This window comes from Xiphias gladius, chromosome 24, assembly GCF_016859285.1.
Source record: "Xiphias gladius isolate SHS-SW01 ecotype Sanya breed wild chromosome 24, ASM1685928v1, whole genome shotgun sequence".
NCBI classification, from domain to species: Eukaryota; Metazoa; Chordata; class Actinopteri; order Istiophoriformes; family Xiphiidae; genus Xiphias; species Xiphias gladius.
In genome coordinates, this window is record NC_053423.1 from 15,448,439 (window position 1) to 15,462,735 (window position 14,297).

Sequence of the window (14,297 nt, forward strand, 5' to 3'; positions counted from 1 at the left end):
TGTACTGTAAATGTATCATGCTACTTTCTTTATTAATGATATATGAAATGTTTGAGGGCACCTGAATGTTTCTTTAACTTATTCTACTGCCTCAGCACTGATAAATTGCTGCCTTTGCATACGTTTACAGTTGTCTGCTTATAATTATGGTGATACAACATTTTTAGTCCGTGCATTGGCAAATGCTTCAAATGTAAATGTGAATAAATTAGAAACTGTTTTTATATTTCCTCTATTTTTCATTTCCATATTTTTCAAAAATTAAAGCTATCCTCCATTTTCACTTTTTCAGTTTGAACTTGAACTTTTAGCCTCAATACTGAGCTGGTTCTTCCGCCGCAGATGGGCCGTCCAGGAATCTACAAAAGGCGATAGGAAACAGTTTGTCTCCTGTTGTGTCCTGTTTTGACCTGCGTTTATGGCGCTGTTTGGGCCATTCATACCAATTGAGGATGCCAGAATGCAGTGGTGAGGTACATCAGTCATCGGACATTGCACGATGAGCAGACTGACGACTGGGCAGACAGAGGCTGTGGCACACGATAAAGCAGAGAGGAACTCTTGAGGAAACGTTTTTTTTAAGCATCACGGCCCAAGAAATGCCTCACACACAAAATAATAACAAATAAACAAAAATAAAGATAATAATAAAGTAGTCTTCACTGTACACAAACGTCAGAAAATGTTCGGCTCAGATTAGTGGTGGGTCTCCTTTCTGGTGAATTCTGTTTCTGTTCATAGTTGAAGAGAAAGAAATTGTATTCATGTTTAAACTGAACAGACACACACACACACACACACACACACACACATATCAAGTGCACACCCTCATACAGAAACACACAACACAGATAAACACTCCCTTACACATCAAGAGCCCTGTTTAAGTTTAATAGACAATGCAGAATCCTTAGTAGAAACTGTGCAGTCTGAAAATATAATCAGTCAGACTGCAACAAGGATAAAGAAGACAGAGAGTAAAGACAGATAAAATAATCCACCCGAAATAGTAGGGAGAAGATTTTATTGTCAGCTGTGCTGGCTGCTTGTCCTGATGTTCTCTCATGAGCTTTAAAGAGAATTAAAATGCATTTTATTAGAAAAGTGGTGGTGGTGGTGGTGGTGGGAGGGGTGTTATATAGCAGAAGAATGGGGGGTTGCAGGTGAGGAGAGTGAGCAAAAGCTTATCAGAGTTTTCCACAGAAATAGAAATTGTCTTTTGAGGACACACACACACAAGGTGCATACCATTATCAGTATTATTGTGAGGAGATATTAAGGGAATTATTATTAAAAGAACTCCAGAGCCCTAATGTGAAGGACGGGGCAAGGAAAAGCTGTGTGTTTATGACGTAACGTGTGGGTGGCTGCATGTGCATTTGAGTGTGTGTGTGTGTGTGTGTGTAGACATATATGCATGAGTGTGTGCATTTCCCCGGAAGTCTGCAGCAAAACACTGTGTATTTGGATACTCTATGTGTTCACGCATGCACGGCCATTTTTGTGCGCGTGTGCATATGTGTGTGTGTGTGTGTGTTTTTCTGATAAAGCCTACTCTGCTCATGTTTGTCTGATAGAGAAGAAAATGGAGGACACCCTTCTAACCTCTCAGCCCTGAAACAGTGTTCCGAAGAGAGGAGAAGAAGACAATAAAAGTGAAAACCAAGAGATCTCTTTTGTACAAACTACATTGTTACCAGCCACCACAAAGATCGACGATTTCTAAAACATCTCGTTACAGTGATTTTCTTAAAGGATAAGTTGGGTGATATTCTATTTTTTCCACAAAAAGACCAAAACCAACAATTGTGAATTTATCCTATTGACAAGTACCTGTGTACTGACTGCCTTATATAGCTAATGCCTCTGAGCTATAAACCTCCATTGTTGTTCACAAATCTATTAAAAACTGCCGTGAGCCACAACGTTGGCCGGGCTGACGTGTGCCTTCCTCACGACGACCTCTGTCACTGTAGTGACTCACTAAAGCACCAAATTCGTGGCTGAAAACATGCCTCAACAGTTTACTCCTGTTTGACTGATGTAATCTAAAAACTTCAGCGCCCAGGTGTTTTAGGGGCTTTTTTTTTTTTTCAAAAGAAAAAAGTTTTTATACAGAATTATGTCTTCACTGGGAGCTAATGGATTTTGGGGCTGAGCGCCAGAGACAGGCTGGGGAAGACAGACAGTATAGAGAGAGAGACTAATGTATTGTTGCTTTCGGAACAAAAATACATATCCTTTAAGCATGTAGTAATGTGTATTGTTTCTTTTTCTTTTCCTTTCTCCCGTGACCGTATAGTCATACATGAATGTTGCTGATACCTTTCTGTTCAAAACACAGGTTATTTCCTGCCATGCTAAGGAAGTGTATTTGAATTTGAAAAAAAAAAAAGAATAAAGGAGAGAAGAGCAAAGTAAAAGGAAGAAAAGCAGAAGAGAAGAGAAAAGAGGAGACGGGAGCGTCTGCAGATGCTGTAGCAACTACAGTGGTAAAGAGGAAATAAAAGGAAAGAAGATTACACCTCAAATCCCTCTGCAGTGGACCTCACTGTGAAGCTGATGATTCACAGCGATGCAGAGCTGTAATTACGCTTTCAGCAGGGACAGGGACTGGTTAGAGGCACAGATCCTGCATGTTACAGCAGCTCATTTTGTTATAACTGAGAGATTTAATGAATCTCAACCTCTGCTTCTATCGATCTATCTAGATAATATGTCAGTCAGTCAATCAATCCAAATGAAGACATGAAAACAGCAACGACAATGCTACTTCGGTACTTCCTTACTCCGTTGCTCTCTCACACGCAGACACACTGTCTGTCAAACCTTCTGTGAGTGCTGCAGGTAACGCATATATAAACATGAAATACCATGAGAAAAAAACACGATGTTTGCGAGATTTTTTAAACTGAGAGACAGGCAGGCAGGGGCAGACGGTACATACAGAGAGCATATGCACGCTCAAAAATAGAAAACTTCAATGTGTGCAGGCATACATATACATCTGCCATTTGATTTGTTTTTCCCTTTTGAGCAGGCATAGTATGTAAACATCTCTGTGAATTGTTGCATGTTGTTATATTCCTTTTATTTATTTGGCCTCTTATGGATTTGATGGTTTGCTTCTCTTTTGCCTTGAACAGATTCATAATTACGTGCAGCTGCGTGTGTCTGTGCTTTGACCTCTCCAGTAGACACCGGGCTGTTTAGTATTCTAGTCTTGACACCGACTTTCTGTGGCCCATCATCACACACTTCTACACTCTCAACAACAGACACACACACACACACATTTAAATGAGGCCCCGCTGCCACATAATTTCACTGCGGGCTCTAAAGCAGACTTAATCAGCTCTAATCAATGTTCATATTATAAACACAGAGATGAATTGATAATGCTAAACATAATATAGACCAAGGATTAGAGGCCTTTGTCTTTTGACAGATAGCGCCGCTGTGTGATTTAGTTCGTCAAAGTTGCTGACCCAAAGGAGGGCGGTGGGAAGATTAAAGGAGACACTCAAATTATCTCCGTGTAGTGTGTGTTGATGAGAAATGAGCCTTTGGTTACAGCATGCTGCCTTTGCTATCTTAGGTCTTTGCTATGAAGTAACAGTTCAGTCAGTGAGCTGTTGTTGGTGTAACAAGAATAAAGGTGCTCTGTTGATTATACCCCAGAATATACAAATAATTTTGCTCTAATATTACCATTTGAACCTCAACAGTAGTGCTGCTAAATATCTCAAGTTTAGTATAGTTTAGGACGGTGCTACAAGGGAAGGGAATGGGATCAAGAAAGTCAAAAGGCTCCATCCATTGCAAGCAAAGCTCAGCGAATTTCATGGAAATCCTCCGATTGTCTTGTGTGCAAAGTTCACATTTTGACCTTTGAAAACTCTGCTCCAAGATACTCTGAGACTTCCCATTTGAATATTGGAGTGTGATATGTCTTGTTTGGGAATTGAAATTTTTGCTTGACGAAAGCTCTACAGGCGAGCTCAGAGGGTTCCCACCAAATTATGATTTATCCTCTGGCGAACATTAATGTTCACAGTAAATTTCATAAAAATGCAGCCACTAGTTTTCAAGCTACCCTGTCATCGACCTAAGTTGACCTGGAAGGTCACGGATCACCAAAATTATCGGGAATCCACCGTTGGGAACTTCAAATCAATACAAAATTTCACGGCTATTTGGCCAGCTACAGATAGACATGACATCAGAGCGATTAACCCATTCACACCCCGACTGAGCTCTTTGCATGAAATAAAAGGCACGCGATTTATTTGAACACATTTCACACGACCTGTCATAAAAAGTATGTTATCATTTTATCCAGAGCCAGTTTGACTTCTACAGGGTGTTGTGTGTGGAAATCTAAATGAAAGACAAATAATATGATAATTCACAGCAGTGAAGAACAGATGGGAAGAGACACACGTGAATGCGCTGGAGCTCCTGCCCACATTCAGAGAGCACAGCAGGAGGCAGGTATGAAGGTTTTATTCTGAAAAAATTTAGCTGACTAACAGTCCACGGCCGCCATAGTTATACCTTTGTGCTCCAAAAGTCGGCAGTTTGTCCGAGATCGGACCACACACTCTTTGAGCACATAGGGATGATTCACATACTATAGGAGGGCCTCAGCTTGTCTGTTTCACTGATTTATAGTGAAACAGGACTCGTAGAACAAAGGTAATCTTCTTGTTTCTTTATTATGTAAATCACTTTTGAATAAAACACCCATTGTCCATTTTCAGTATGTTTGTTATTACTTTTATTAATTATTATCATCGTCATCATCATCAACATTATTCTTCAAGTTTAGCTGTGTAACAAACTTTTCTTGGCCGTCAAAATATGATGGTGAAATATCATTTTTGCATGAAATAAAACCTAAAAACAATAACGTACAGAAAAGTAGCAGAATAAAATACAACATGAAAGAGAAAATAACCTAAAAAAAATCCCATCTTTTCTATAAAAGCCTTTCGACTGAATAGAGACAAAATTCTACTAAAATATATTGGTTAAATGTACATAGTTGATGTGTGTGTGTGCATGCATGTGTGTGTTTGTCTGACCAATTACAAACTGGCCTTCAGCTCCCTTTTCTCCCATGGTTAATACTGTACATCCCAAAATGTACACGCAATCCGTACCACTTTCCGTATGTCTTTGTGTGTGTGTGTGTGTGTGTTTAAAAGTGTGTGTGTTGTCCCTTCCTTGGCAATAAGAACATAATAAACAGAGTGCAAGCAACAGCATTGTTTTCTATAACACATTCTGACAAAGACAAAAATTAAAACACTTGTTAAGGCCCCCCCCCCATGTAAACGCTGATGTGAAATGCCATCATACCTAAAACATACAATTTAATATTGAAGTAAAATATGGTCATGTCATGTGTGTCCTGCAGAACCTCGTTTCTTACCAAAATTGCCTATTTTGAACACAAATGACAGCTGAAATACTCCTGTCAACATTAACAACCATTTTTGTTTTAGATATACAGTATCCTCACATGACTCATAGGAGACAATGCTGAGCTGGCAAATTCACAAAAGAAGATATTTGGATAGGAAAGGGTTCTGCAGAGCACTTAGTATATGAAAAGTGTGCTTGAACAAAGGTTTTGATAATCAAGGCTATGTTCTTTTTACTCTCAACTTAGTGAGTACAGAGTGGATTTTCTTTCAAAAGCTATACCATTCAAACGTTTTGGCATAAGAGTTTGTCTCCAGCCCACTGAGACATCCATGTGGTTCATCAAGATGAGATGTAAAACCAGACTCAACAAAAAAAAACGCAAAACTAGTTCTTGGAAAGCCAGGGAAAATGGTGAAAACTGTTGCCAAAGAACTTCTTTAAAAAGATGAGAATGGATATTCTTATCCAATGTCAGTCCCGTTGGAAAATGGATGGACCCAATTCAGAGACAATCTTACTGCTGGTAACAATTCCTTTCCACAAACCCAAAGCCCATTCAAGTAGGATTGAAATTGAATCTATAGGCTCCTGTCACTTCTGGGGCAAAAGTCAAAATCAGCACAACACAGTATAACACAATCACCTAACTCCATTTTTTAACCGACCTGTCTACATCTTCAGAATACCTTTCTTGATTATTTTTCATCTAAAGAAGGGAGGCAGAAAGGTGGAGGAATACACGAGAGATGCTAGCAGAGGATAGAACAGGTGGAGAGATAAAAAGAAAGACAGAGAGGTACATGTCAAATTAAAGACAACAGATGAGAAAGATAGAAGTGATGTGGAAAGGAGGTAAACAGACGCAAAATAGAGAAGAGGGGATGAATGGATACATCAACAAAACCTCTTTCTTTATCAGCCAATGCAAGTTTAATTTGATCACATCCTCCATCTATTCATCCACCCTCTCCCCATTTATTCTTCAAAGGCACCCATTCCTCCATCTCAGCAGGTATTCCTCCATCCTTCCCTTTGTTCGTTTTTTTTTTTTTTTTGCTACACTTGCAAATGTAAACAGTTTGTTTTGCGCTAGCAGCCCAAGAGAAGCCCAAAACAAGTTCAAACAACTTTATGTTAGCACAATTTCCTAAAAGTTCAATTCAAACCAGCTTTTAATTTTTTGAATAAAAACTGATAACTGTTTTTTTTAATGCTTTGTTTTTTTTTGAATCTGCGTCATCGTTCCTTATATGATGGGACCTATTCACCAAAGGAAGGGCAAACGTCAGGATAAAAGTACTTCTAAACTGATGGAGTTAAGACGCCTTCACGTACAGGTGTGATCTGGATAGTAGAGTCATACATAATAAAGGTGTTAAGTAAAAGCTTTAGAGGACAAAAATTTCCTGCACTTGACACTAGAGTGGGTTGCATGTCAGATACGAGGATGGTAAACTGGCTTAATAGACTGGTCTCTTTTTAGTTACACAGTAGCAATGAGATGTCTTCTCGCAGCAGCAATGACTCTGCCATGAGCCAGACTTCCAACTCCAATGTAAAGACGTTGCACCTACAGTTTGCAGGTTTCTTAGAGATTTAATGCAACATATTCAGCGCTGGTTGGATAGTCTTTTGTTTTTTTTAAATGTTATATACCTTGAGTGTTTTAACCGAAACCGAAATGCTTGGTTTATATAAATCACAATCAGTAATTTGAAATACTGGAAAATCTATACTGCCTCAAATACCATTTAATTACTATACATGTAAAAGATTGCTTTAAGGTATAAGTACTAGAGGCTCCACAACGCACTGTTTGCTCTGGTGAAAAAGTAGGCTTTTACATTTTATAGAGTTCTGAGCAGACTAGAGAATTTATCTGATTTTATACTTTGTTAACTCTGTGTTTTAAAATTTCTGCAAGAAAGAAATTTCGCCTCACTGTCCCTTTAAAAAAATAATGAAATTTGATCTCGAGTTGACCACCTAAATTCTGATTAAAATGTATTAATAATACACTCCTCTTTCGAATAAACCTTAGAATGACCTCTACCTTTATCATGATATGGGCACATTGGTGACGTGACTGCATGCTGTAATTCAGCTTCCTTCTCCGCATAAACCAAATACACAGAGAACATCCTGGTATTAAGTTTTTCACACTTAAATAACCACGGCACATGTCTCAACATTTCTAAAAAGTAGTCTACATACATGCAAAAATGAGAACTAGTTAACTAATGATCAACAGTTAGCATAGCAACCAATTTCATTTTTTAAAAGCACATGTGGGTCTTTCTCATGGGCTGAAAATGCACACATGAAAGTCCGAACAGGTATCTGACCAATCAGACAGCTAGGCTGAAATAAAATGTCATAATCGCTGACTGATAACTTGGTGCGTGGGAATCAATGTAGCGGTTTGTTTGCCCAACTTCTGCCTGGCATTACTCAGAATGCACATAACTTTTTGACAGAGACAGACAAACCTATAAGAAAAACTGTACAAGTTACCAGGCACTACGCGGAACATTTTTCAGTCATGTCTTTTGGATAAGCATAGAAAAATATCTTTCTCTCATTCTTTAGCTTGTTCCTTCCTATCTTTCATTTTCATTTGGCCTTTGATTATTTCCTTCAAAGGAGTCCCCTGGTGATTTTCTTTTGTTTGTTTTCTAGCAACTAAGGCAGCAAGGTTGGAGAAGTGATTCTCTTTTTATAAAAAGTAAACAAGATGGCCACTGTGTTGCTCCATTTTATAGAGCAGGGGGACTTTCAAGGACCGGACGGTCAAAACTCAACTCAATGACAAAAGTAACCTAGGAGAACTGGAAAATTTGGTTTAAAGAGAGACTCAGCCGTGGACGCCGTTTCTGAGGAGCAGGTGCATCTTCTTCTAATAGATGGATATAGAGTGGGTCGTAAATGGCAAACGAGTGTGATGGGAAAGTTGGAGTTGAAAGCAACATGAACCTTTTACTTCACTGAATTATAAAATGTATCTTTACAATCCTGTGTTTTCTTCAGTATTATTTAGGTTTAACAAGTATCAGTTCCCATCCCTAGAAAAGGCAATTTATTTAGCAGATTTTATAAGACGCTAACATGCTACATAGAGGTAACCTACCAAACTCTCAGCAATATGATATCGGCTGAATAAAACACTGGAGGCAAGAGGCTCTGTAGACTCAATACAGAGCAAAAGTTTATACAGTTAACCCAAATAATTGATCCTTTTGATAAAATTTAGGGTTTTTCTCCCTAAGTTCCTACGTCTCTCTATAAAACCATGTTACCTAACAACATGTAAAAGACATACAGAAAAAAAAAAGTTACATACTAAGACCATATTGATCTATTAACACAAAGAACATGATAAGAACATATATAAGAGAATGTATGAGAACATGCTAAAACCATTAGACCATTCAACATGTAAAAATGATGTGTCACATGCTATGAGACAGGTGGGTTGGTGTGCAACACGTGTGACCCCTGAGGACTGAAAAACCAAGCGCAAGCCTTCATTATGTTTACATCATCATTTGGGGACGGACACATCCTTTGATCCTCACACACATAAACGCAATTACACAAATGCACACATACACACAACCCCCTCTTTTCCTGTACCATTTCTGTTAGACGGCTGTTATCAATGTAACAAGTCTCCTTAAGAACATAAACAACAACAAAAAAAATAAATCGCATAGACTAATTTTTATAGTACCATTTCCTGCAAAAAAAGCATTATTTGCCTTTACAAAATAACATATTATATAGGAAAGTGTAGCAAATTGCATGTTTTGAACTATAACATCATCATTATTATTATTACCATTATTATTATTAATATAAATGTTAAGCAGGTTAATAGATGGTTGTTCTATTAGGCAGGCAGCCAGGCACGTAGCTAGTATCATGGCACGGAGGAAGGTAGAAAATAATGTCACTTTCTTCGATCCAAATGGATGAAGAGAACACTTCGGTCCGGTATTACACCGGTTTTACCAGTTGCAACTGGCGGTAAGCAGTTCAAAAAGTCATGGTGAATTCAAACCAAACCAGTCTACCAACCCATGCAACTTTGCAGCGGTGGTGATTTTGCATTAATTCAAGAACACAGTCAGTTTCAGTAACAACAGGGCATGAGTGAAAGAAACCAACTGATCCTTTTGTACCTATGTAACACCAGCTGAACTGCAGCCCAGAACAAACTGGTTTAACTCTGAACTCTCCCAATTTCAAAATAAGTTTTGGTTTTGGATCCATTTACACAGCGGAAAAACAGTTAAAACATGCTCTGGACCAGAACAAAGTAGTTCTAACCAGATCAGATCTGGCTGTACCAGGTTAAAGCAGTTTGAATGATGCATCAGACTAGTTTGGGCCAGCTCGGGGTTCAGTTTAGCATGGTGCATAACAGATCAGATCAGTTCAGTTCAGTTTAAGTGTTTTGCTTCTAGCATTTTTTTTTTATTTTTTGCTCTGCTGTATGGTGGCTGTGCAAGTGCTGAGCTCCTCAAACTCTTCCTAAATGAGACCAGTCCAACTTTCAGTCGAGCCTCCAATCCTCTTATATGGAAAGCACATAGGTGGCTGTTGAAAGATGATTTCAGCTGCATGCCCGGACTCCGCTGTTGAATACTTGCCACAGAGCTGTCAAGTGACCGTCACTCAACCCGGGATTCAGGCTATTTCTCCAAAGTGTCCCTGCAGCAGTTCAGTGGGATCCTACAATGATTTTTGACCATTTGACAGCTGAGTGCTTCCAGCATAAGGATGTATTCCATTTAGTGCCCAGGATAGGCCCATTTTGACATGAGCTAGCCTCCAGGAACATGAAGGCATACAGCTTATTCATCCAATGAAATGCGTTCTTATAGTTTTGTTTTGAGGCAAAGGCATCAGATTAATCACTCTCTGCATTTTCATCTAAGTTTTTAGACTCGGCAACAGTCGTGACCTCGATGGCTTTTGTGACGTCAACGCTACTGTCTGACACCATTTTGCCTCCTAATTCCTGGTTTGTTATGTCATGACTCTCTACTCGTATGTCCTTTTCAGCTCCTGTTTCATTATCATTTATTTTCATTATTGTAATTTCCTCTGCTTGATCACTGTGACACACTCCTATGACATCATCACTTTCACATGCGATCTCATTATGATCGCCGCCATCTTTTCTTTCCTCTGGAGTCACGCTTCGAGACTCTTGGTCTGACATCACTGTGACGTTCTGAATTTTTCCGTCTTGCATGTAACCCTTCTGTTGTGACATTTTGTCTGTGTACCTGTGTAAGCCCCTCTGTATGTGTGTGGTGAAATCATAGCGATCCACACACACATGGAGGCAAAAACTGCATTGGTATGGTCCCTGATCGCCGTGGCAACTCATGTGCAGGGCATACATGACCTCATCTAGGAAGTAGATCCCACAGTGGATGCAGCGATTGGTCAGGTCATCCTGTGTGGCCACTTCCACCATTGCGCGATTTGATGAAACACTTGACCGACTTGTTGCCAAGGGATCCCTTTCTACCTTTCCTATCTCCTCCCTATGGTTCCTTCCTTCATCAGTCCTCTCCTCCTCCTCTTTCTCTCCTTTCCAGTTCTCTCTCAACCTCTCAGCTAGTGGCGACTCCTGCCTTCTCCTCTCTGCACCATTTGTTGACGTGTGTGGATTCGCAACACTTGTATCTCTTTGTCTTATTGCAAGATCCAAAGGAACATCATTTTCTAATGATGATGATGAGGAGGAGGTTTGTGGGTGAAGAGGAGGAGGAGGATAGTGAGGAGGAGCTGGAGGAGGTGGAAGCGGAGAGTAGGGGGAGGCGCAGTAAGGCACCGTGTAGCTTTGTTGATGATGCTGTACTGGAGTCACCATTGCACCAAGATAATGAGCATTATTTCCAAGGCTACCAGGGCTGCTTAGATTACTGATGCTACCAGGGACCCCAGAGGTGGCTGCCATCTTGTACTTGGTCCAGAATCTGAGCCAATCTGACTCAGGGGTCAAATCAGGTGAGAGGGTTAATGGTAGGGGTAAAGAGAAAAGGGGATACTGATATTTTTCAATGGGTGAGCCGGGAGGCGAATAACTAGACGGTTTGGATGGACGCATGTATTTTTCAATTGGACTGCCTCTTTCTGATCCCCCTCCTCCTTTACCTCCCTCTACCTTTGATGTTATGCCTCCCTCTGCGAGGCCCCCATTGCCCTCAGCTACCAGTGAGGAGGGGGGATGTGAAGGGAGGAGAAGAGGAGGCATGCGTCTGTGGATCTCCAATGTTTGATTGGCTAAGAAGGCTTGAGTGGATCGGGGTGAGCGCGAGCGAGGGGAAGGCTGCTGGTTTTTGACTGATGCGCAGCTTCGATCTGACTCCTCTCCATTCATGCGCTCCTCGCTGGTGATTCGTTGTTGCTTGGGGGCGGGGTTTTCAGACGACAGCGAATCAGGGTTGAGGCGTTTTCGGGTTCGGCGTCGGATAATTTGTTCACCGTTGTTCTGCTTTATGATGTTTAGAGGTCTGGGTGTCTACAAGAAAAAGAAAACAAAAGATTATGGAAAAAAAGAAAAGGTTAGTAAACACTGATAGAGATATTAATGTAAGTTATTTAAGATTGCTTATGTGATCTGACTAATAATGTCAAGCATACAAAGCTCAGGATTACGTGACTGTGATGAAATTAAATGAACTGCATTACAAAAAAAGAAACTAACAATTGAGTTGATACTAAATATTAATCTGACCTTACTGTCAGAACAACAAACAGCCGGTTTGACCATAAATACATTTGATATTCGGTGAAATATTCAAACACATAGGTGCTAAAGAAGTTTCACCATGGCTGCGTGAAGTATTACAACTCTAGCTACTATTTCTAATAATGAGTACAACGGAAGACTGCTAAAAAAGCAAAACTTCCAATTATAGATCAAAGTGTTCATTCATTATGGATCTGACCCCAGTATAATTAGGTCTGACATGGTAATAAAAGACAGTAAGATATCCAGCACTCCTGAAAACTGTGGTTTTTGCCCAAACCACAAGGGGGAGTGCTTACATCTGATGTAAATGGAGTTTTCCCTGAAGACTCAACTTTTACTTTATCAACAGATGCCTCGCAAACATGGACATATGCCTTCATTCATGTCTTAACTATCATCACAAAATCTCTCTCAATTAAAGTATATGGTAGCTTCCTAGGATATCTTTTTGTTGAGCACAAACTTGACGATAAAAAAAATGGCATAAAGTAAGCAAGTTTTAAGAGCCTTAAAGAAACTCAGTGCTTTAATTAAAAGGGCAGAAGTCAAGCAGAATTCCAAATAATAAAAACTACTCAGTAACATCAACAACACACAATTTCAGAAGCCCTCCTCACTTAATAAATTTCCCACTGGGATTAAAAAATACTTATACAGATTTATGAAATATTATTAATCTTTTTTGATGTTTCATTCCTAAATATGTGGCAAAAAGTTCTTAACAGTGAAAACCATTTCCAGAAAAATTAGTGAAAGATTTTCTTTCCTGAATGTAAAATAAAAATATGACTTCTCCAGTGTCTACACTTAAATTCAAAAGTAATGACCTGCTATACTATTGCTATTGAAGAACCAACTTTACTCAGTCCTCCTCTATACATACAAATTATAAATAGTGACCTCCACATAGCACGTATTGAAAACGAAATCAAATTCAACTAGTCTAAAAAGAAAAGCTCATCAAAGCTTCAAAAGTATTAGTTTATTTAAAGTTACACTGCCATGCAGGTTGAAATTATTAGTATACGTCAGGAAATTCTCTGCTGAGCCTGTATGTACGTAAGTGATGTGGGGCTTTTGACATGCATCGTGGCGGATGAAAACCAATCACAAACCGACACATAGAGAAGGACCAAGCAAGAATAAGATAGTGGGAGATCATGCTGGAGCAATATGGAGGAATCAAAGAGGTGTTTAAGCTGATGGAAAGCAAAAAGAAAGGGGAAGAAGGCTTCTATTAAAAGAAACAAAGCAATAAACCTCTCATGCTTTCAAAATGTATGCTACGACTATGCTGGAATCATCTAGAATGATTTATCTCTCTGTATATGTTTATAATTATGCGTGTACCTACGTGGATAGCCTGTCTGTTGTGATTGAAAATGTGTGTCTCTCAAGGTATGTGTATTGAAGCATGCTTGTGTGTGTGTGTGTGTGTGTGTGTCAGTTTGTGTGAAGAGGGAAAAGACAGTGTGTGGGGGCTCTATCAGTCTTTGTAGAGTGGCTATTGAAACTATTTAACCTTGACATGCTTATGTATCGACACTAGTACAAAAATCCTCATAAAGCTCCACACTCTGGTTCAATGATATATTAATGCACATACATTTCAGACCAGTGCCTTCGCTCAGCAGTCTGGATCATTACCTTAAACAAAATGATCACTGAGAAGACTGACAGCCTCTACATTGTAAAATGATTTTTGTTATTCTTTATGGTCCTCGAGTGTTTGTGTTTCTACTTAAAGCGGAGTGGGAAGAATAAGAGAAAAAAATGGAAAGACAAGAGTAAAGGGGAGTAAGGAGAGAAGGAGATGGGATAAATGAGGGAAGGGGGAGAGTAACATATGATGTACAGAGGAGGAAGAGGTAGAGGTAGGGACATGAAATGCAGAGGAAAAGGAACAGGAAGGACTAAGGGAAAGGAGTTAATACATTAGAGGATCATGGAGGAAACAAAGAAGGGAAAAGAAACAAACAGTCCAAAGCTACATCCTAATTCCTTACTACATACTAATTCTAAGCAGGATTTGATCTGTTCACACTGGAAAAGTGATAAAAATAGAGCGTACTCGGAAGTCAGTATGGACCCT

The 14,297-nt window shown here is 39.5% G+C and overlaps 1 protein-coding gene across 6 annotated transcripts in view; it reads right to left on the reverse strand.

The window, feature by feature from the left end:
- Positions 1-6,586: 6,586 nt before the first annotated feature.
- trps1 (trichorhinophalangeal syndrome I) overlaps positions 6,587-14,297 on the reverse strand; it is a 122,304-nt gene continuing 114,593 nt past the window's right edge. For all 6 annotated transcript variants that reach the window (XM_040122017.1, XM_040122016.1, XM_040122011.1 and 3 more), the window contains one exon: positions 6,587-11,971. In XM_040122017.1, coding sequence (XP_039977951.1) covers positions 10,346-11,971 — 1,626 coding nt within the window. In that variant the 3' untranslated portion in view covers positions 6,587-10,345. The remainder of the gene's footprint in view (positions 11,972-14,297) is intronic.